Genomic DNA, 24,114 nt, shown 5'->3' on the forward strand with positions numbered 1-24,114 from the left:
TATCATCTCGCACGCAGCCAGGCGGCTCAAACGTTACCACCCCCAAGCCAGTTCTCAGGTGTGGCGGTGACCCTCACTCACATCCGCTGATCGAAGTGCTTACACGGCCCGTGGCACTGCAGGGACCGAGCTTTCAGTCTGTGCAATCGCACTGAGAGAGCTGGCATTGGGCGGAGGTGTTTCAAGTTGCTCTGACAAAGTGCTGCCAGCTGCAGGCTGAGCTCCTCCACGGACATTTATCCCCAGAACAAGTACAGGGAGGGCACAGGCAGCAGGCCTGCAAGCTTCCCCGCTCTCCTCGGCCAATAAACATACCTGAGAGGGCAGCGCAGCCTCCATGCACTTGCAATACTTAGCTTCTCCATTAACACTCACTGGGGATGTCCAGGTGTGGGTCTGGGTTTTGTGAGGGGTCACCTAGGCACTGAGATGGGACAGAGCCCACCAAATGCATTTCCCAGGTCACCAGACAACAATCAGGTGTTAGTACTTCAGTCGTTACTGACCTGGGCTGAATTCAAACCAGTGACTGGAAGGGGAAAGTCACTACCCCTCATTACTAGATCTCCTGACTGGGTTTCAATTTTGAGGGACACTCAGCTGCAGATAAAGAATTTAACGCATTTTGAGAGTGCCTGTTATATAGTGGAAGCCAAGTGAGATTTAATGCCTAGCACAACTATATCCTTCCCAGGTGGACAGCTTTCACTCATATAGTTTATGGAGGGGATGGTTTAATGGGATAACGTGATTTTAGTCAATAGGTCAATAACGTGCCATCGCTGGTAATTGGTATCAATGGTCAATGCGGGTCTGGCTGGAGAATCTTGCCTGCATGCTCGGGGTTCTACTGATCGCCATATTTGGGGTCGGGAAGGAATTTTCCTCCAGGGTAGATTGGCGGAGGCCCTGGAGGTTTTTCGCCTTCCTCCGCAGCATGGGGCAGGGGTCACTTGCTGGAGGATTCTCTGCGATTTGAAGTCTTTAAATCACGATCTGGGGACTTCAACAGCTGAGTCAAGGGAAAGGGGGTGGGTCAGCTTTTGAGGCCTGCATCATGCGGGAGGTCAGACTAGATGATCATAATGGTCCCTTCTGACCTTAAAGTCTATGAGTCTATATTATTATCTATCCATATATAGGGCTTTTTTGGATATAGATATATATACATACCTCTACCCCGATATAACGCTGTCCTTGGGAGCCAAAAAATCTTATCACATTATAGGTGAAACTGCGTTATATCAAACTTGCTTTGATCCACCAGAGTGCGCAGCCCCTCTCTCCCCCACGGAGCACTGCTTTACCGCATTATATCCGAATTCGTGTTATATCGGGGTAGAGGTGTGTGTGTGTGTGTGTGTGTGTGTGTATACACACACACACACACACACACCTATGTTAAAAAGAAATTTAAGTTTGCAAAGTCAAGCACTCAAAAGTTAGAATATGCCAGAATGAAGGTGGCTCGTGTAATCTTAATTCTCCCTTCTTGTGCATATACATCATGATACAGTCTGTAGTTATGTGATCACAGACTGTACCACCAAAGTTCACGTCCCTGTTTCACAGCAGGGAGGTGCTAGAGCTTCTCAACCAGATGACTGCAATGCTTTTTTTTAAGCACACACAAAACACGGTATTTTCCCCCTAACTTTGGTCTTGGGAACGGCTGAACCATTTTAGCTGAAAATTTCCAAACAAATTCAACGGAGGCAGACGCCCAACATGGAAAAGTGTCAGGGCAGATGGTTGAAGTGTGGCAAAGTTACAAGCAACTGAACATAGGGTCTTATTATGGAAAGTGTTGGGCAACCTTATCGACAGGCAGTGCTATAAGCTCCCTCATAACAGAGGCACATAAATCACCTAGGCTCTTGTACCACGTTCATCAGTTTGTACCCGAGTATACCTGCACGCGAGAGGGCTTCTCTGCCCATGTCAGACGTGGGAAATGCTCAATACGAACATGAATACGGTGATCAAAGAAACAAAACAGGAGTTACTTCTTCATACGAGCCCTGACTCATTGCCATAACTAATCACAGCATTTGCACAGGGCTTGCAAACAATCTGGTATGCTGAGAAAGCAAGTATACCGCTACACAGCAATTCCCCACATTCCTGAAAGTCAGTTTTTATTGGGCTGTTTAGATTTTAAATAAGGACAAAAGGGGGAAGCTTCCTTCTAATCCAGGGGTGGCCAACCTGTGGCTCCAGAGGTTAATATGCGGCTCCTTGTATAGACACCGACTCCGGGGCTGGAGCTACAGGCGCCAACTTTCCAATGTGCCGGGGGGTGCTCACTGCTCAACCCCTGGCTCTGCCACAGGCCCTGCCTCCACTCCACCCCTTCCTGCCCCCTCCCCTGAGCCTGCCGTGCCCTCGCTCCTCCCACCCAGAGCCTCCTGCACGCCACGAAACAGCAGATCGGGAGGTGCGGGGAGAGAGGGGGAGGCGCTGATCGGCGGGGCTGCTGGTGGGTGGGAGGCTGCTGACGTATTACTGTGGGTCTTTGGCAATGTACACTGGTAAATTCTGGTTCCTTCTCAGGCTCAGGTTGGCCATCCCTGTTCTAATCTATCCCTGCAGCAGACAGTTCCGCTGTGAGCATTTAGAACAGCGATTCCCAACTTACAGCCCAATCAGCACACAGCTGCGGCCCATGTGACAGCCACAGGGCCCTACAGGTAATGTTGGCCTCGTCTAGGGCCCACAATGGTAACTAGGCAGAGAACCACTGATTTAGAACCTATCATTTGTGACTATCTACAGGACGTAAATTAGCACGTGCACACTCACACACATCGGTCTATACCTGGGCTGTTTCTTTGGAGGTGGAGGTGGAGGTGCAAATTCCTCAGTTTCACTGCTGTCTTTAGGGAAATCAAAAGCAAAAGATGCTGATTTGCTCATCCCCGTCTTTTTTTCCTGCCCAGAGCAGTCTTCCACGGGAGGGGGACAAGCTGTTCCATTCTCCACTTCCCTGGCCTGTGTGCAGGTTAAAAAGCCCTGTTCTTCCTCCTCTTCCTCCTCTATCCGGCACTGCCTGCTCCATCCTGCACCGTAGTATTTATGCCTCCTCTCATAGGATGAGGCTGGAGGACCCCTGTTGGGGTCCTCTGCAGAGACCCTGTTACTATGAGAGCAGAGAGAAGGCAGTGTCCCCAAGGCACTAGGATCTGTACAGTTCCTTGATGAGAATTGGATGCTGGGGTCACCATGGCCATTATTGTCACAGAGTTCTGCCCCAGGAGGCTTGACTGAAGGCATGGGAGTCCCCTCGCTGTCAGGCGGGCTGCCGGTGGACATCTTTGGGGGAACAGCGGGACTTTCATTAACTATGCCCTTGCTGTGCGTTTGCTGGTGAAACCTCGGGCTGCTTTCACCCGAACCCATCTCACTGCCGGCTTGAGAGCCCTCTCTGTGCCCAAAGGAAGGTGAAGGGATCGCAAAGTCTGGATGAGAGGTGGGGCTAGCGCAGGGCCATTGGACTCCAACAGCGGAGTCCGGGCTGCTCAGAAATATTGTCCTGTTATCCTCCTCTGTGTGCGCTGCCATAATGGTAATCTTTGCTGCTACCTGTGTGGCTGAATCCTGGTACTCCCTTTCGCTGCTCAGGTACCGCACCCCGTCTCGCCATGGGCCGTGGGCCTGCTCTTTGAGAGGGCTGCGGGCCGGCCCCTCTCGCTTTGTTTGCGCGCCAGAATGATTTAGCGGCGCCTTCTTTCTCTTGCTGCTCTCGGCATAAATGGGCTCACCGTGGGCAGGCTGCATGTGAGGGGCACGGTGGGGTGCCAGGACGGTGCGCCGAGGGTCGCTCGAGTTTTCCCCGGGGTCACGCCATGCCACCTGGCTCTCTGGACACGGCGCGTCGGGTGGGACAGGACTCTCTCTACAATAGTCTGTGATCGAACAGTACTCCCCGCTCTCGCTCTCAGAGCCTGGAGAACAGCAGTTGTCACTGCTCTCCGAGGACAGCGTTGCTGTGCCTTCTCTTTGCCGAAAGGCCGGACACCCAGTAGAGTCCGGGGTGGAATCAGTGCTTCGGTCAGCAAAGATGGAGGGTTGGTGGCAGAACCCTCTCTGTGGACAGGCAAACTTCTCCTTGTTACGAAGCATAGCTCTGTCCTCCCATCCACCCATCTCGCCCTCCAACACCAAACTGTTGAAGGGGATATTTTTTTCCCCTCTGCTTTCCAGGCCGGGCAGGCCCCCCCTGGAGCAGCCTTGGAGATACTGAGGAGCACAATCATTCGGTGTATCATGAATGAAGGGCTTTCGCCCAGCACTGGTGCTGAAACGGTCCAGGCATGTCCTTTGTGCTTCTCCTGGCTTCACAATGAGGTGGTTTTCAGAGGCCATTCTCCAGCTGACCTACGTGGGCCAACGATAAAAACACATGTTCAGGACGTGCATTAAAAGAAAGAAAAAGGCAAATGCTGTTTTGTTGCCGACTCCCCTCAGGTGTGTGGTTAGTTCTGCTCTGCACCTGTGTACTCACCACACTGGTGATTACTGCAACCTTGTCTGCTGAAGCTACACTTGTCCTACTTTCTGCACCCTTTGCAGTCCTTGCATTATTAATTATGTCAATATAGTGAATAAGGTATCCCCTTTCCTTCCTAGTCAAGACAGGGAATAACATTTTCAACCTGTCGTACTGGATGTGTGTATTCTATTAGAGCAATCAACATAGAATTAAAGAGGCGTAGATTACAAAGAGTATATCTTCCATGTGGCATTATTTCCCCTTTCCTTTTTATAAACCAGCTTTGCAGCTGTACATCTTACAGACTGGAACCCTCTTAAAATGAAGGGTTCCCCACGGGGAAAACACTTCATTGTATGTGGAATTTCCACTGTAACAGGAGAGGGCCTACTTGGCAAAAGATCTCTTTTTCCATCTGGTTTCTTCCTGCCCTTGCCAGAGGCACTAGTAGCTACAGTAGAACCTCAGAGTTACGAACACCAGAGTTACAAACCGACCGGTCAACCACATACCTCATTTGGACCCAGAAGAACGCAAGCAGGCAGCAGCAGCAACAAACAAACAAAGAAGTAAATACAGTACAGTGCTGTGTTAAATGTGAACTACTAAAAAAATAAAGGGAAAGTTATAAAAGATATCACAAAGTTAGGGAACTATTTCTGTTTGTTTCATTTAAGGTGGTTAAAAACTGCATTTTACTTCTGCATAGTAAAGTTTCAAAGCTGTATTAAGTCCATGTTCAGTTGTAAACTTTTAAAAGAACCACCATAACATTTTGTTCAGAGTTCCGAACGACCTCCATTCCCAAAGTGTTCGTAACTCTGAGGTTCTCCTGTACGTATCTGGGGGCATGCCCACCGCATTCGGGAAGACCTTATCTTTACTCCCATTGGAGAGCAGCTGTAGCAAGACCTGAGAATCAAGGATTCTTCCTTGCCACCTCCCTCCCCCATGAGGTAGTGATAAATCTTCTTGTCCTCTGTTCAATAAGGGAAGAGAGGTGAGAATCCCATGGAATGAAGAGTGCAATCCATGCCTGTTAAATGCTAAATTGTCGCATTCCTAGGGATTTGACATGGTAGAATCCGCTTATAAGGAACTGACGCTTCACCATTGGCCAACTTCTGCCGTCACTAACAGGAGGAAAACCAGTGTAACTCCATTGGCTTCAATGAAGTTTAAGCTGCGTTTACCTGAATGAGAATTTGGCCCTAAAAAGAAGCGAAGTGGAGTACTGAAACTCGAACTGGAGCACTTTTATTCCACTCACTCTAAAACGGTTCCCTATAGCCGAGTCTATTATTAGCAGCCCCCACTGTAGGTGTGGAGAAGGGCATACATCAGGAAATCCTCTGGCTTTCTGCCTGGGTGGGAGCAGTCTTTGTATCAAAGAAAGGGCTGGCTGGTGCAGGATGAATTCAACACAGCTATAATGATCAGCCCCCAGAGGAAGACCTTGTAATGCAGCTGTATCCCTGACACACCTCCTCTGCTCACTGGTTAGTCAGTGGGGGTGAGCACGTAGGCAGGGATTTCAAGGATATCAGAGAAGCAAGTAGCATCGGGCAAAGATAAAACACACAGTATTCAAGCTATTAAGCAAGTATTTATCTGGCATAGCTAGAAAGGCTGTGAATCAAAACTCCAGAGCTGAACCGCTGAGCTCAACTCTGCTGCTTGGTCCCATTTCTGGATGTAAGCATAGCTTAATACACCGGTCTCCCTTCAGCCATCGGATTTAGGAAGATATTAAGGGGCACTGAATGGTTCAGGGGATTTACAATGGAACACAGAAACACTCACTAGGCTGCCAGGTTATAAGCCCACTCTGACAGTGAACCATTAACAGCTGATGGTGGTTGGATGGTCTGTGTGAAATAAGTTGTTCAGTTACTAGTGAGCAGGTATCTACACCAGAGCAATGGCTACATTTGGCAAACTTGCTCTCAGTCTCAGCAGAGAGGCCAAGGACTACCTGGGCATGAAGATCTTCTCACCACTACGGGTGGTCCCTCCCAGTCAGGAACGAGGGAGGCAAGCAGGCCCTGTTTGCCCTATGCAGCATATAAATAGAGAATTTCAGTCCTCAGGTTGTCAAGCAGAAAATTTTCACCAGGAAAAAAAAACTATTAAAAACGTAACAAGATACTGAGCGACTAACATTATTTTAAAGTATCAGATTTATACATGATTCTTCAAGAACTGTTTGTGATCTTGGTCAGTATCATCTAATTTACACAAGGTCCCACTAGATTTAACGAGTAGTGTCGCAGGAAGCCAAGCATTTTGCATCGGAAACACAAACCTCTGGTGTCGAGGGGTTTAAAACCCAGCGGAAAGCAGATGAGGCAGAAAAGATAGATCTTGGCTTACACCCCCCCAGAAATACAAAGTAATGGAGGCAGACGCACAGTAGTCTTGTCATGGCAAATATCCTTATTGTGCCCCACCAAAAGCAAATATTATAACGGGCGCAGCACTGTACAATACCACACCTCTTATTAATCATTACCTGCGAGATCTCTGCATTCATATTCACATCCGCCCAGACGTCAGAAACATCTGGGTTGATCATTGTTGGCTTCACTGCAATCGTTGGCTTCGAGTAAGGTGCGGCAATCACACACTCATCCTCCAGAGGCGTATCCTCAGCTTTGGCTCGAATTCCATTCAGGGTGCGTGAGGGCAAGCTGCTAGCTTCCAGCTCCAGGGATGCCTGCAGCCTGTGGGAACGTTTGGGGTAGAAACAGTTTTTGCAGGAGCCAGGCTTCCAAATGTGCTCCACAAAGTTACTGCACACAGACATTTTCAAGTCCTCCTGGTTCAGACAGATGGCCCTCTGCATCTTGTGTACTGAGCGCCGCTGTTCATTTTGCATTCACCCTTTGAAGATGGTCTTAAAGATTTAGACTGTCCTGCAGCTGAACTACCTGGAAAGGCAGAACATTTTAGACATGACAATTGGAAGATTTTCATTTAAATGGGGGGGAGGTTATAATTACACTTACTCTACTTTCACTACAAAGGTTCACTATTTCCAAGGCTTCTTTCACTGTTTAGGTAAAGGCTGTACAATCACCTAAAAAGCCTCAACTTCTACCCATAACTCTACAAGGACGGAGCGTACATCAAACAAGCAACATTCCTTCGGGAATTAATTCATTGTTTACCAAGCACATGTAACCAGACTCATGCTGGGTCTAGACCAAGGGTAAGGGCAACTGATACAGAGGGTGTGTCTTGTAAATATCCATTCATGGTTGTGAAAGCGGGATTGGGGGGAGGAATTCCCTTTAAAAACAAAATTACTGCTGGAAGAAACAGGACCAGTGAAGCAAAGACTAGAGCTCAGAGTTCTGTAACCCAGTGCTTTGGCAACCACCACATCCCCCTGAAATTTAACAGTAATTGCACCCTAAATCAGGATTATATGGGAAAGTAATAGAAACCATTTCCAAGAAAAGGGTGACACAGAAAGAAAGGCTGTTCGTCTGTGCTGGATCTGATCGGAGAGAAAAATCTGTGTTAACTGAAACTATTATTTGTAACTGCAGGTAACTGAAATAGCCTATTGTCTGCACGGTTGAAATGGAACACACAGATTAACCACTCTCTGCTCCTGGATTACTTGCAGCCGAGGAATCCAGTCCCTCTTTCCTCTCCAGTAATGGAAAGAAAAAATCCCCCAGGAACCGTTTTTCTATTTTGGGTCATTCTCCTTTCTTTACTGCCTAGTTTAACCAAATTCTCACAACAGCTACCTGAAATTAACCCCTTAGGGAAATCTTTAGGGACTGGAGTCCCAGAAAGCAGGGACAATTTAGCTGACCCCAGGAAAACCCTGGGGTTGCTGAGAAGGGAAGATGTGCAGATAAAACATGTCTCTCAATGAAAATCCTTCCATACCGCGTTCTCCCTTAGCCCTTTTATTCCTAAAACTTTCCTTTGGTCAACAGATGCTAATGTAAAGCAACATGAAGCAACTCCTTTCCCTAGGAACTCTCATTAGTTTGGGGGCATTCCAAGAATCAGGGCTCTAGGGAGCGAGAGAGAAATTCTGGGGTTTGAACCAAAGTCATTCCCCAATCCTCTGGATAGCAGTACCCCCAGGCCTCAGTACTGAACTCTGAATAAGAGCTTTTGTATACATCAGGATAGGCAACCTATGGCACGCGTGCCAAAGGCGGCACGTGAGCTGATTTTCAGTGGCACTCACACTGCCTGGGTCCTGGCCACCGGTTCGGGGGGCTCTGCATTTTAATTTCATTTTAAATGGAACTTCTTAACATTTTAAAAACCTTATTTACTTTACATACAACAATAGTTTAGTTATATATTATAGACTTATAGAAAGAGACCTTCTAAACATGTTAAAATGTATTACTGGCACGCGAAACCTTAAATTAGAGTGAATAAATGAAGACTCGGCACATCACTTCTGAAAGGCTGCCGACCCCTGGTATACATTGTCCTCTGTGTTACAGTGTATTAACCCATCACAACAGCTAGGCGTTATCAACAAAATCCCCTAAAGCAAAGAGCACTAGCTTTACCAGACTTAGGCTGCAAATTGAGGCTCTAGTATCCTTTGGTGGCACTACAAAGACATCATATTCTAGGTCTCAACCACACAAAAACATTAAAATGAAATGTTGTAGGCGCATATCGACATGGCCCTCCTGAGTGCTGAAGGAATCATCAGTCACGTGCAAGCCTTAGGAGACTTGGCAGCTCCTGGGTTGTTTGGTTGAAAACCGATCCTTTTTACACTGACAAGACTCCCTAATAATCGGTTTGCATCCTGAAGTCTCTCTCTGCAAGGAAAAGGGGCTAAAGATTGAGGAGTTTTTTAAATAAAAGCTCAGCAGTCAATTGATGCATTATACTAAGCTCAGAAGAGTCAACAATTTTTAGCTGTGGTCCAAATTTAAAAGTTCGCTTTTGAAATTAGACTTTGATCAACTAAACTTTGGTGCTCTGCACTAGTTCTCAGAGAGAGAGCAAGTCCAACAAACTATGTTCTCTTTCTCTGCTGTAAAGTGGCAACAACATTTCGAATGTTAGGATATTATAACTCAGCAACCTCTTGTCTGATCTACTTCATTTGTTTTTAAAAAAGCCTACCTCAGCTCCAGGCCTAAGTTTACCAATTTTAAGTCAAATGTTACTTTTTGTGGATTCCAGAAGGAGGCAAAATATGGTATTAATGGAAATTCAATGGCAACATTAACTATGGGGTGAATGCCAGAGCGCCACAATTCAGTATAAGTAACACATTACTGTAGCCTACACATTTTTTAAAATAATATATTCCTGCTTTATTTTCCCTTCAGATTTTTCAAACTGCTTTTGATTTATAATGCAGCAGTTAACTGCTTTAGAACTTTGAACGTCAGTACAGTCGGAGGGCAGAATTTCCCTTTTATACCAGTAGTGGGATCAAAAAGTAGGCAAAAGGATTATAATGGGAAACATGTTTAATACCATGACAAAAATTGCTAAATTTGCCAAACAAGGCCTATTGTGTCATGTGACACTTAACTTAAAGACAAACTGTTACCACCATACAAATAATTGGAGGGGAGGGCAGTAACAGTGAAATTAACTTAAATCCACATCAAAGTAGCTAGAAATTGCTTCTTTTCTAATTTTCATTTTAATGTTATTTAATTAAAATTCATTAATAACCGCACTAAAGAATAGACTAAGCTGAGGGATCTCTACCTTTTTTCACCTGATACACAAACCATCCACCTTTGTTCCTCTATATCCCCAAACCCTTTGCAGTGGGTTAGGCAAAAAGAAATTCTGCAATAGATGATAATTTGTTAATTTTTTAGCTCATTGTGTCACATATGGTCAAAGATATCATTTAAGTGACTGGTGCACCTTTTATAATTTCACATTTGAAAATACAAGTGTACATCCTTCTCAGAAATTTAATTAACTGCACCTTCTGCAGCATTAAATGCTCAAAAGGTAAAGCTATTTGCATCCATAAAGTTATCTGTGGAGCCAAAAGGACTAGAATGGAAGATCACATTCTGATTTTGTTCGTTTGTGTGAAAACAAGCTTCCTGAATGGCTGCAGGTTTGTAACATCAACATTGAGAACAACTATATACAACCACACTGCAGTAATTAAATTGTTAGCAAAACTTTACCTTGTATCTACATTATGTAGTATATAATGACTATTTTTTAAAATCAACGGAAATTTACACTGTAAATTTTGATACTATCACAGGTCCAGAAGAGCAAAGATGGGAGTAATGGAAGTATCCCAATCATGCAGATTCTGCAAAAGGGTGACACCGGTCACAGACTTTGCTGTACTCCTTTTTCTCCCCATGCAAAATCCACCTTATTCAACAGGAATCTCGCTATGAAAATTTGTTCATACCAGTTCCGCTGGTGACAAATCAAGTCACACCGAGCTGTGAAGCCAATACAATGTTAGAGAATTTCCACAAATATAGATTGGCAATGTAATTTTAAATGTATACTTCTACCGTAAAATCCACAAAAATTCCCAATACTGCAAAATACAGGAAATGAAATTCAAGCGACAGGTTGAATCTTGCTAAACCCAATGTTCCTGGAATCACTCAGTTCAAAGAATCAGAATTTTCAGTGACATAAAAAGCCATTAAAAGACATCCCATGCTTCTGGGTGATAGAAAATAGAGGATAGCTGGTTGTGAAGTATGTTAAACTAATGCCAAGGTGATAAGGGTCTGACTTCAGGCACCGCATAACTAAGGACATTTTAACTCAGCCTAGCCACGTTTAGATATTTCGGAGGTAAGAAGCACATGTAGGCGAAGAGGAAGTGGCAACCTTACACTGGCTAAATCAAGTCAGGGAGTTAAGAGTCGGATCACGATTTTAAGACTCTTTGACACATACTGGAATCCAATCAGTGGCAGGAATGCACTTGGAAACCAAGCTCAGTTTAAACAAACGGAGACCACATTTGTTTCACGGTTTCCAATTACACTAAAGTGCTCTGGCCTTCGACAACTTGATGCAAAACTCCCGGTCTCCGTTTGCAAAGAGTTTGCCTTTGCAAACACGTCGTTGGGTGTGTTTTCAAGCGGGTTGGGAACGCCGGGGGCTGGCCAGCTCGTCCCAGCCAGACCTTCGGGCTGGGCTTTCCGGTGGCTTTGTGGGAGCCATGTGCTGGAGGAGACTTACCTGCGCCAAGGGGAACCTTCGCAATACGGTCACTGACTTGCAAGGCAGGGCCGGATCTACCCCCGGGAACCTGCGTGGAAATACAGGAGCGCTGCTGGAGTGAATGAAATCCCTTTGTGAGCCTAGGGCAGCCCAGGCTCTCCCCCGCGAGCCGGACAAACCCTGGGCTGGCTGCAGATCGGGGCCCGCCACTGGCGAGGAACTGCAGGAAAACCCCCGGGCAAGGGACCCGGGTGGCTGCTGAGTCCCGGGCAGACCAGGCACCAGCCAAGCCCGCGCCCCGGCTCTGCGGCACCAGCGCCCGGCCCCTACCCCGGGGCACACAAACCTCGCAGCCCGGCTCCGCGCAGCGCCCGCCCGCAGAGCGCCGCCGTGCGAGCCCGGGACAGCGGCACTGCGGGGCGGGGGCGGGGGCGGGGGCCGGGCTCCTCCTCCTGGCACAGCGCTGCCGGCCGGCGGGCGGGCACTGAGCCCCCTCCCAGCGGCACCCCCCGAGCCTCCCCTCTGGGCTCCCCAGCCCCCCATAACCCTCCCCTACAGCCTCCCCCAGCGGCACCCCCGAGCCCCAAATCCTCCCCCAGCCTCCATAACCCTCCCCCAGCGGCACCCCCCGAGCCCCAAATCCTCCCATAGCCCTCCTCTACAGCCTCCCCCAGCGGCACCCCCCCGAGCCTCCCCAGCCCCCCATAACCCTCCCCTACAGCCTCCCCCAGCGGCACCCCCCGAGACCCAAATCCTCCCCCAGCCCCCCATGACCCTCCCCTACAGCCTCCCCCAGCGGCACCCCCCGAGCCCCAAATCGTCCCCCAGCCTCCATAACCCTCCCCCAGCGGCACCCCCGAGCCCCAAATCCTCCCCCAGCCCCCCATAACCCTCCCCTACAGCCTCTCCCAGCGGCACCCCCCGAGCCCCAAATCCTCCCCCAGCCCCCCATAACCCTCCCCTACAGCCTCCCCCAGCGGCACCCCCCGAGCCCCAAATCGTCCCCCAGCCTCCATAACCCACCCCCAGCGGCACCCCCCGAGCCCCAAATCCTCCCCCAGCCCCCCATAACCCTCCCCTACAGCCTCCCCCAGCGGCACCCCCCGAGCCCCAAATCCTCCCCCAGCACCCCATAACCCTCCCCTACAGCCTCCCCCAGTGGCACCCCCCGAGCCCCAAATCCTCCTCCAGTCCCTCATAACCCTCCCCTACAGCCTCTCCCAGCGGCACCCCCGAGCCCCAAATCCTCCCCCAGCCCCCCATAACCCTCCCCTACAGCCTCCCCTAGCAGCATCCCCACAGCCCCATCCCCAAATCCTCTCACAGCAGCACCCCCATGGCCCTGACCCAGAACCTCCCCAGGCCCCCACAGCCCTCCCCTACAGCATCCCCCAGCAGCACCCCCCATCCCCAATGGCCTCCCCTAGCACTCCTCCAACCCCTCCCCCAAGCACCCCCAATCTTCCCCCAGCCCCCCCATGGCCCTTCCCTAGCAGCATCCCACAACTACCTTCCTCAGCACCCCCACAGCCCTCCCTTAGAGCCTCTTACAGCAATTTAGTACATTATTCATTAAATACATCATTTAATAAAAATAAAATGTAAAGACAAATGCAAAGTACTACACTGAGGAAGTTAAAAATCAAATCACAACTACAAACTGGGGAATAATTAGCAAGTCAGTAGTAGTGCTGAAAAGGAGGATTCCCGGGTTATAGTGGATCACAAATTGAATTTGAGTCAACAATGGGGAAAAAAAGGCTAATATCGTTCTGGGGTGTATTGATAGGAGTGTTATACGTAAGACACGGGCAGTAATTGTCTAAAGTGGTGAGGCCTCCACTGGAGAGCAGTGTCCCATTGTAGCTACCACCTTTTAGGCCAGATATGGACAAATCAGGGAGACTGCAGAGGAGAGCAGCAAAAATGAGCAAAGGTTTAGAAAACCTGACCTCTGAGGAAAGGTTAAAAAAACTGGGCATGTTTTGTCTTGAGAACATAAGACTGAAGGGGGACCTGATAATAATCTTCCAATATGTTAGGGGCTGTTATAAAGAGGACTGTGATCAATTATTCTGCATGTCCAGTGAAGGTAGGTCAAGAAATAATGGGCTTAATTTGTAGCAAGGGAGATTTAGATTAGATATTAGGAAAAACATATAATGATAAGGGTAGTTAAGCTCTGGAACAGGCTTCCAAGGGAGGTTGTGGAATCCCATCATTGGAGGTTTTTAAGAACAGGTTGGACCAAGACCTGTCAGGGATGATCTTGGCCCTGCCTTGGTGCAGGAGGCTGGACTAAATGAGCTCTCAAGGGCCCTATGACTCTGTTCTGTGATTCTATGAAAGCTGCTGATACCCCCCCCCCCGTAAAATATAAACATATAATAATGATAAAATGAGATTATAGCACCTCTGGTAACCCTGTCAGGTTCTCGTCTGATGCGTCGTTTTCCTGAGTGCTGAATGAACAGTCTATCATGGGACCTAAAGCAATCCCAGAGACACTTTGTGTATGAAAACTCCAATATTCCGAGCACTTCACTTTTTACAAAAGGAGAGTTGGTCACAAACTCTTTTTAGAGTGTCAGATATAACAAAGCTGAAAAATTAATGAGTTCCCAGCTGGCCAGGTTGGAGAATTAGAAAGCACTGATGAAGATCAGTTTCAAGGATGTTTGTTATCAGGTATTCTAACTCCCCATCTCCCCCCTGAAATATAAATCTATTACTAGTTAAACCAACTGTCCTATTAGCCCCCAAATGTGCAGGTTGGAACTCCCTGATTTCCAGTGCTTTTAGATGGTGAAGGTGATTTTTACAGTCCATCTTTTGCATTACAAAACTGAACCCCTGACAGAAAGTAGCATTAAAATGGCTGTCTCCATCCCAAGAGTCTCAACCTCTGAATGGAGATTCGGAGAGCGTGACAGATACTTAAATCTCTCTTAAAATTCCTTTTTAAATGCTCTCTATACATTCTTATTTAGCAAATCCAGGATTTATTTACCTGTCAATGGTCAGTGGAGGGTGCCGAACACCACACAGCCATGGGCCTTAATGTAGTACAGCTCGACATGGGGAAAAAGCTCTGGCTGACCCTACACAGTGGCACTGGTCCATGCATCTGTGCTGTGTCTTCCCATGTCAGCTGAGAGCGTTGGGGTGAAAGCTCACTGGTGGGGCCGGTGCTAAGACGCAGTTTGTCTGAGCCACATCCCAGTCATAAAAATGTTATTGCGATTAAGTCAGAGGTAACAAAGTAGTGAAAGAACCTCCACCCACCAGCCTTATATAATAAGTGAGTAAATAACGGTAGCAGAATAATTAAGGATCTAAAAACATGTCAGGCAATTTATCATATGGGACTAGTTCCTTCGACGTCAATGGGCTTTGGATCAGACCCCTGGAGTGCTGTACGTTGACTGACAATTAAGGTCCCCTTTCACCTAAAATCATCATGTGGGCAGTCACCCCAGTTCTCCGTTCATTCCTATTACATGCAAGTGGATCGTCACCATACCTGCAGAGCTCTCATCCTATCGCTTTCCCCCTCTCCTACAGGCTGGCTGCAGGAGCTGCACCCCAAGGACCAATAAGCAGCCCTCATGACTTCTCTCCAAGGCAGACAGGCCAGACCCGCCCAAATCTCACACACTTCCCCTCTCCCTGATTCCCAAGGGATTAGAACCTTGCTAACAAACTCCAAATTTCTGGGCTGAGATTACTAAAATAAGACCTAAAACGGGAAATCTTCAATGGGTCTCTGATTCATCCCCCAACAAAGTTAACTCCCTATTAACATCTGCGGGCTCAAAGCATCAGCACTGTTGTTATCGATGCTTCGTATTTATGTAGCACGTCCACGTAGCGAGTCACCAGGAGAGTTGGGATTAGAAACCAAAGCTCCTAACTGCCAGACCCACATCCGGTCCATCAGACCATGCTGCTTCTCAAACAGCGTTAACAAATTTGTCCCTGAAAATCCAGATTTCCCTCTATATCTGGCATTGGTTTAGTTTGCTTTGTGCACTGCTGCAACCTGTCCTTCACAGGACCTGGGCAGCATTACCGTTCAAAGAGTTGTGAGACTTCAGTTAAAACTTGGAGCTGGCTTGATACAGCAACACTAGGAACCCTGTTAGTTTAGATGAACTGAAGAGAAGAAGTAACAGCACTGATGGCATAGTGAGTCATCTTACCAGTAACAAAGCCACTGCTTAATCCTTTGTCCAGATGACAATCCTATGAATTCCCATCTCTGCACAGAGTGTTGAGAATGAAGAAGTCGGTCAGTGACCAATGCAGCAATTTCTTGGCCCGGGGGGACAGTATCCAAGAGGGACCTCTGCTCTGCTTGCTTAAGAAACTCTAGGATAATAGCTCCTTTGACTGGGTGTCCAGATTTTGCTTGAGGTGGTGGCTGCGGGGGAGGGCACTAAACCACATACGATGGAGCTGACTAACAAGGGGTCTTTGTCAGCTGCTGGACACCTGCAGCTGTTTCGGCATGCCTCTCCCAGGAGGGGTGGTTTTGTTGGAGAATAGTCTACAAAAGATCGAGCAAATTGAGCATAAAAGAAAAGCTTTTACTGATTAAGTCACTGAATCTCCTTAAAATAAAGCTGTGTCATCTAATATGCTCCCTAGGGCCATGTGGTAACTCCTAAAACGCCGGAGAGGCCAGCCAGGTCATCCTAGCTCAGCTGTCATTGGTAGATATCCTCTTGGAAAGGAATTTGCTGTTTTTAAACCCTGGTCATTTTTGTTTATTTTTAACCGGCATTCTCTTCCAGTACATAACTGGCAAATAGTTACTCGCCATGACAGGCAGCCACCCTTGACTGAATGCTACCAAGGAACAGGTGCCCAGAATGAAACGTGGCTTTTAAAATCACTGCACAGTGCTGCTCTTGTCTGCCGGTCGATGACAAAAGCGACAATACTATTGTAACACAGAAACAGCCAGGCACCGTCCTCAGAAGCACCCACTCAGCATGTATTGTTCTCTTGTTGTCATGTTGATTTCAAGTGGTTATAATGCCTTCGAAAACGGCCGGGAGGATGGCAATGGAGACTGAGTCACTCAGCAGTGTACTGACGGCAATGCACTCAGCCGAGGCGATACTCAAAATGTCATCACTTGCGTGGCCTGATGTTCAGAGGTGTGGAGCACCCACAGCTCCCGCTGAAAATCAAAGGGAGCTGCTGTGTGCTCAGCACTTCTGATCCATATTTAGATTTATCAGTAGATTGATTTGTGTGCCACTGCAAGGCACCTGCTTTGGGAAATGTTGGCCTGTTTCTGTAGACATATTGTTACAGTTATCGGCATCTAGATATACTGTACTCTGCTGAGCCGCACATTGGAGACAGACAGATTAGATTCAGCTAGGCAAGCCATCAAATCACAAGCCACAGATACCTAGCACGTTCTGAGAGCTGATCGGCCCATTGTTGTGTCTTTTGCTCTGTATAAAACCAAGATAACATGAGGAACCACACGGGCACAGTGAGGAGGGCGGAGGGCAAATAACCATGTTTATTAAAAATATACAACGTGCAAGGCCTAGTTACATACTGCTGCTCCACCTGGCTTCTAAAACGGAGGGCATGTCCACAATGCAATTAGGGTGTGTGACATTCCCCAGGATACTATCTAGACAGAGGGACAACTGTGTCCCCTCAATTCTCCAACCTGAGGTGCCTTTTACACTGCTTCGCTGCGAGAACTACCACTCCTGGTCTGCCCACACAGCCTCCAGCATGCAAATCACTCCCAGCTATACTGTATGAGTGCTTGAGCCACCCAGCCATGAACAACACCAGCAAATTCCCAGTCTTCCCCCCAGAAATGTGTGTCTTGTATTACCCAGCACCCTCTGGGACAACGCAAGCTCATAGAAAGTCTGTCATTTTATTAATAGGAAATGATACGCACAAATCTTGTTATCTCAAATGGAGTTCCCCAAATACTTCAATCCAATCAAACTGGTTTAAATAAAACAAGGTTATTAACTACAGAAAGATAGATTTTAAGTGATTACAAGTAATGAGGCATAAAAGTCAGAATTGGTTACAAAGAAATAAAAAGATAAAATGCAACTAACGCCTAACTTAACAAGCTAAGTGATTTCAAAGCAAAAGTCTCTCTCACTACATGTTCTAGAAGTCTGACTGGCTGAATTCCATCTGCCAAGATGCCTTCCCAGTCCAAAGATGCTTCCTTTGTCCTTCAAGTGTGGTTGATGCCCTAAGTAGAGATGAAGGGAGAAATATTTTGGGGCATCTGTTGCCCTTTCTTATAGCTCTCTTTTTCTTTGAAAATCATCTCCAACTGAGGCTCAGGAGACAGCAAGTCTGTGGGGATGGGAACCTTCAGCTGTTTCTTTGCCAAAATGTAGATTTCTCCGTCACACCCTTTTTCCTGTCAAAGAATGGCCACTTAACCAGGTGATAGACCATTTGATTTTGTTGACATCTGGCTGAGGCATCAGTTTGCCTTTTGTCTCGAAGGAACTCGTTTGTGGCTGCTATTCTAATCTTGGAACATGTCTGAGTAATGTTATACAGTAGAATCTTATCACGTTACATACAATGTTGCCAAACATATTTTACCAGGACAATAATGATCAGCAAACTATGAATTTTCAAATAACTCCTCACAAGGAATACTTTGCACAAAATGTATCACAGACTTGGAAAAAGGGATGAACATAGGGGTACAGACTATCATCATGTGTGATTGCAGCAGTAGTTTTAATCTAACCAGCACCAATAGCAGTGAAGCCACTCCAGCACAGACTTCAACACAAGCTTTCCCTGGGACCCTGGTACATACTTGAGCAGCTAGCCCGTGCTGAAGTCCATGCTGCTGCGGCCTCACTGCTGTTGATACCTGAGCTAGCAAGACTAAAGCTACCTTGGGTATGTCTACACATGCTGCAATCACACTTCCAGAAGCAGTGAACGCATACCAATGCAACACAGGGAGCACCACCAGAGGCGCTCACAAACTATTTAAAGCAGTTGTTTTCAACCTTTTTTCATGTGTGGACTCCTAAAAAGTTTTGAATGGTGGTGCAGACCCCTTTGGAAATTTTAGATGTGGTCAGCGGACCCCCACTGATTTAAATAGTTTGTAAGCCCTCATATGGCGGCTTTTCATGGGCATGGGATGGGTGGTCACCAGCAGGAACTGGATGGAGCCCACTCATCTAATGCCCACGAAAAGCCATCATATGGCAATCTATTTCTGGTCACTCCTGATGTAGGAGAGCTTCATCATACTGGTGACACAGAAGTGTATTGAACCTATGCCCCAGCTTGGCATTAGGGGACACCGTATTGCTGGGGTAATCGTCTTTCAACTATTATCCTGACCACCTGTGGTACTTTCTGCAAGAGATGGCTCTGAACCCAGGCATCCTGGCTGGTTCTAAATCCCCCTGGGCAAAGGTACCTCCTTTACTTCCTGCTCAAAGCTGTGTGGAGTGTGGCAGAGCATTGCTACTTTACACTCGAAAGGTGGCTGCATTTCAGCGATGGAGGAAGTGAAGTGACAGGCCCCGATTGTGATCTCAAAGTGTAGCTCCATCTACATCCATGGCGTTACTGCAGATTTATGCCACGAGGCGAGGGCAGAACCAGTCCCACAGTTGTGTATGAGTTATAGTTTGGAAAGTGCTTTGCAATCCTCTGATGAAGGTATTGTATGAATGTTAGACAATCATATTGTTTGTTATGAACAAAGAATAAATGTGGAGCCATGCTGAAGAAACCTTGCACACAAAATGGTCTTGTTGAAGGATTTTTCACACACCCCGTAACAGGACGTCTGACTACCTGGGTGGTGCTGTCTGCAAGCAACAATGATCCCTTTATCTGAGCCAGATCAGAACCACTCCGTCAGCAGCCCTTCTCCATTAAAAAAAAAAGAAAAAAAACCCTCTCTGTGGTCAGCAGTTTCCTTATCTACCTATCTTTCCATATTACTAGACAATGTGGTTGTGTTTCTATATGGTAATGGTACAATCATCTGAACGGTCGCACTTTTAAAATTCTAATGTGAAAAAGGTTCATTGCCCCGAATTACTTACCCAGTCAATGAATAATAGGGACGTTGTGGAGGCTAACAACCCCCACCAGAATAACTGCGATTTACTGGAATTAGGGGCGGGCGGGGGAATCCCCCGCACAGAACAGCGGCGACTCTATTTCCCAGAGTTCAAAGGGAATAATAAAAAAGGCCTTTCAATCCCTCGACTTATAGTGACCATGTGTCAGCACGGAGATTTGATGGTGCCCTTTCCCCTCTTCGCATAATGCCCTCTTGTGTACAGAAATACAAATTGCATTCATATGAAGTGGGATAAAACAGTAATGATCAGGAGAATTGGTTGAGGAACAGGATGACCAAGATATTTGGGACAAGCTCTGGCACTTCCTCACATCAGCACAATGGTGGTTTTCTTTTCCTAAGCATGTGGGGAGACAAGCTCTAACACAGTATGATTTTACAGCTACCATTTGATATATAGACTAGCGTCATACATATACCCCCCCAAGTGACCCCCACACACAGCTATCTGTGCGCTCACGCGTGCGCACACACACGGAGTTGGAAAAGCCTTGTAATGAGAATTGCTGACCTTCCTGCTGGCAACGGACAACGCTAATTTGACACATTTGCTTGAGGAACATTCCCCCCTCACTGCGTGCCAAGGGAACAGACTCCAGACCGTTTCCCTCCTGTGGTCACATCCCTTGGGGAATGACCGGCTCCCTGTCCAGACATGGGAGCCAGGAAACACACAAATATCTGACCGAATTGGCTGCTGTGCGCAAGTTTGGGGGGAGAGGCACAGAGATACTGCCTAACTCGGTCCTCTGTGGGGGTTTGTGGCTCTGCAGACACAGGGAGGTTTGTTCGGCGGGGGAATGGCCGTACTCCATGGCACCATCCACAAAGGACATTTGCCAGCGTTGTACAGTTTAAGACCAGAAGGAATCACCAGCTATCTAGTCTGAGCCCCTGTACACCACAGGCCATGAACACCACCAGCAACCCGCACACTAAACCCAACAACGGAAATGAGACCGAAACATTACAGCCCACAGGACATTGGACTGTGGCGTGCCACAGGCAGAGAACAGGAGGGAGTGACCGGTGCCTATGGCCTCCACCAAGGGCAGAGAAACGATTAAAGTGAGAGATACATGGATAACCCTGGCCAGTCACCTGCACGCTGCAGAGGAAAGTGAAACCCCCCCCAAGGTCACTGCCAATCTGACCTGGGGGGAAATTCCTTCCCCACCCCACACATGGCGATCATGAGCATGTGAGCTAGAAGTGCCAGCCAAGTACCTGAGAGAGAGAGGATGCTTGGTGCCACCTCAGAGCTTCCCACCCCATACACCCATCCAGTGTCCTGTCTCCAGTCGTGGCTATCCCTGATACTTAAGAGGAAGGAGGCCAAAAAAACAAAAAGACACCAGAATACATTTGACACCAGAAGACACCCTGGCCCCTGCAGGTGACTGGCTGAAGTACTGACACATGAGATTTAGGAACATAAGAGAACCAGAGAGGATCCTCAGGGATGCCAAGCCCCATCCCCCACCATCACAAGCAACCCCAGAAGACAATGCCCTCAGAAATTTGTCCAGCTTGTTCTTAAAACTAATCAAATTATTTGCCCTCTACAACTCCTGCTGGGAGGCTGTTCCACAACCTCACCCCTCTGACAGTTAGAAACCGTTTTCTAACTGCCAGCCGGAGTTTGTTCATGGCCAGTCGATATCCATTTGTTCTTGTGCCAACACTGTCCTTCAGCTTAAATAGCTCTTCACCTCCCTGGTGTTTATCCCAATGTATTTATAGAGAGAAATAGCCTTTGTTTTGCTCTTCGAGTCTCCTCCGTAAGACAGGCCTCCCTTCCCCCAATCATCCTAGTAGCTCTCCTCTGCACCCATTCCAGTCTGAATTCATCTTTCTTAAACACGGGAGACCAGCATTGTACCCATATTCCAAATGAGGTCTTACCAGGCCCTTGTACAATTTCATCAATACTTTGCTCTCTCTACAGGACATGCCTCACCTGATACATCTTAGGTTCATATTTGCCTTCTTCACAGCTGCATCACAAAGGTGGCTCACAGTCATCCTGTGACCGACCCACACGCCCAGGTCTCTCTCCTCCGCTGTCACTTCCAACTGATGAGACCCCAGCTTGTAGCAGAAATTCTTGTTATTGGACCCTATGTGCATAACCTTATACTTTGTACTATTGAATTTCATCCTATTTCCATTACTCCAGGCTCCAAGGCCATCCAGATCTTCCTGTATAATGTTCCGATCCTCGTCTGTACTGATGGTACTTTGTATATCAGCAAATTTCATTCACACACTCTTACTTTTTGCATCAAGGTCATGAATGAAAATGTCAAATAGGATTGGTCCCAAGACTGACCCTTGAGGAACTCCGCTCCAGTCCAATCGTTCACCTGTCCTGTAAGATAGGAATGGCCCTGATGCAGTGGAAACCCCCAGGTGGGTATGGCCATACCTGATGGCAGAGGTCCCGATAGCCCAGCTCCTATGGGAACGGTTGGGGGGGTGAATCCTTCCTCTGATTCCCTCTTGCCCAGCTCCACTGGTTTATGGTGAGCGCTCAGGGAGCACTTCCTCCATCTCTCCAATAACCTCCTGAGGCCAGGCCTCTGCCTAGCTGCGGTGGGAAGGAGGGGCTGTTTCTGCAGAGAAGATGACTTGGGCCCTGTCATTAACACAGTGACCCTCTAACACCAGACAGCAAGTTGATGTCTCAAAGAGAAGCACTCAAAAGGCCGGAAATGCCAAAGTTCTGGGGCTCCACCCAGCCAAAATCTAACTCATTCCAAAATAAGGACAAGCAGCTCCAGGCCCCGCCTCCTCCTGCGTCCCACTTGCCAATCTTTGTTACTGACAGTCACACATTCCTTCTCTGTTGCTATGTGAAAGACCACTCGAACAACGGGGGAACTAGTGAGAGGGAACCGTCAGAGTGACTATAGGGTACATCAATGCACAAAACAAACTGACAAAACAGTGTGACGTATTGTTGCCCTCCAATCTCTCAGTAAATGTTCGCTGTTACCTACACCATTAGAAGATCATGTATTCTCAGAGCGTTTCAGAAGATCCCAGTCACATAGAAAGGGATTGAAAAAAAGAAAGATTAGAGAAAAACTGCTCCACCTCCTGATGTCAAAGTTTCGATTCCCTTGCGTATGTGCAGCTGAATTGCAAGTTAAATCTCTGGTGCCTCTTGGGCGTTTCCACGTAAACTTGATACTAGTTTGACATACCCAGGATGAGTCTCTCCCCTGCACTGCTACAAGCTTGGGGTGAACTGCGGTTCTCCAGGCAATCCAGCCTTATAGTGAAGAGATTTACCGTTGCATCTTAAAACATGCAAAAGACTTTCTCTTGCAAATCAGAGTCTGGGCTGAGTCCCAGGGCTCCTGGCAAAGGCAGAGTTTCTCTGGGCAGGATGAAGGTGACTGTTTTTCAAAACAACAAGAACTGGACCCCCAAGCACAAATATTTTACAATGTTGCCAACGCTAATAATTGTATTGCAAGAATCACAGTTTTCTCCTGAATCCATGTGATTACGTAAGACTCTCCGCTTTCATTTAAAAATACTGAAACTCATGAAAACCAGAAGGAAAGTCAAGGTGAGCTGAGTCCTACACTGATGGGAATGGATGAGTTTGTCCAGCTCTAAGTACAACTAATGCTGGGAAGAGCGCTGGGTCAGAATCCAAATGCTATCTGTTTAACCTGGACCCCAGCCTAGGAATCTCCTCAACCTGGATTTTGTCACAGCACTTTCTGGATCTGGCTGACTACAAACACCAAAGAACAGGCTTTCTCTGGGTGTCTTGGCATCGTCTACTCCTGCCAAATCTGATTCTGGTGAAGGTTCAAGTCAGCTCATTGATTTTCAGACCCATTTGAGTTCTGCCCAATGCACCACGATGCATTATGAATAGGTGTGGCACGGCACGCCTTCCTGCCGAAATCTGCCAACAGATGCCTGGCAGTGGAACAATGTCAGGACCCCTCAAGGGGTCGCGAGGTTATTACATGGGGGGGTCGCGAGGTGTCAGCCTCCACCCCAAACCCTGCTTTGCCTCCAGCATTTATAATGGTGTTAAGTATATAAAAAGTGTTTTTAATTTATAAGGGGGGGTCGCACTCAGAGGCTTGCAGTATGAAAGGGGTCACCAGTACAAAAGTTTGAGAACCACTGAGTTAGAGGTTCTCATGCAAACAGACTTTCTGTCTCCTCAACCCCAGTTGGAGATGATTTTCGAAGAGGAAAATAACTATAAGAAGTGAGAACAGAGGACACTCTCCCTTCATCTCTACTCACAGCATGGACAACACTTGAAGGA

The 24,114-nt window shown here is 47.4% G+C and overlaps 1 protein-coding gene across 1 annotated transcript in view; it reads right to left on the bottom strand.

The window, feature by feature from the left end:
- The window catches only part of PRAG1 (PEAK1 related, kinase-activating pseudokinase 1), a 46,503-nt gene extending 34,406 nt beyond the window's left edge, over positions 1-12,097 (bottom strand). The window contains exons 1-4 of the mRNA XM_005283980.4: positions 12,018-12,097; positions 11,690-11,759; positions 7,005-7,422; positions 2,819-4,377 (exon numbers count right to left, since the gene is read on the bottom strand). Of these exons, the coding sequence (XP_005284037.2) occupies positions 2,819-4,377; positions 7,005-7,370 (1,925 nt within the window). The 5' untranslated portion in view covers positions 7,371-7,422; positions 11,690-11,759; positions 12,018-12,097. The remainder of the gene's footprint in view (positions 1-2,818; positions 4,378-7,004; positions 7,423-11,689; positions 11,760-12,017) is intronic.
- Between the last annotated feature and the right edge of the window lie 12,017 nt (positions 12,098-24,114).

The sequence above is a fragment of the Chrysemys picta genome, chromosome 5, assembly GCF_011386835.1.
Source record: "Chrysemys picta bellii isolate R12L10 chromosome 5, ASM1138683v2, whole genome shotgun sequence".
Taxonomy (NCBI): Eukaryota; Metazoa; Chordata; order Testudines; family Emydidae; genus Chrysemys; species Chrysemys picta.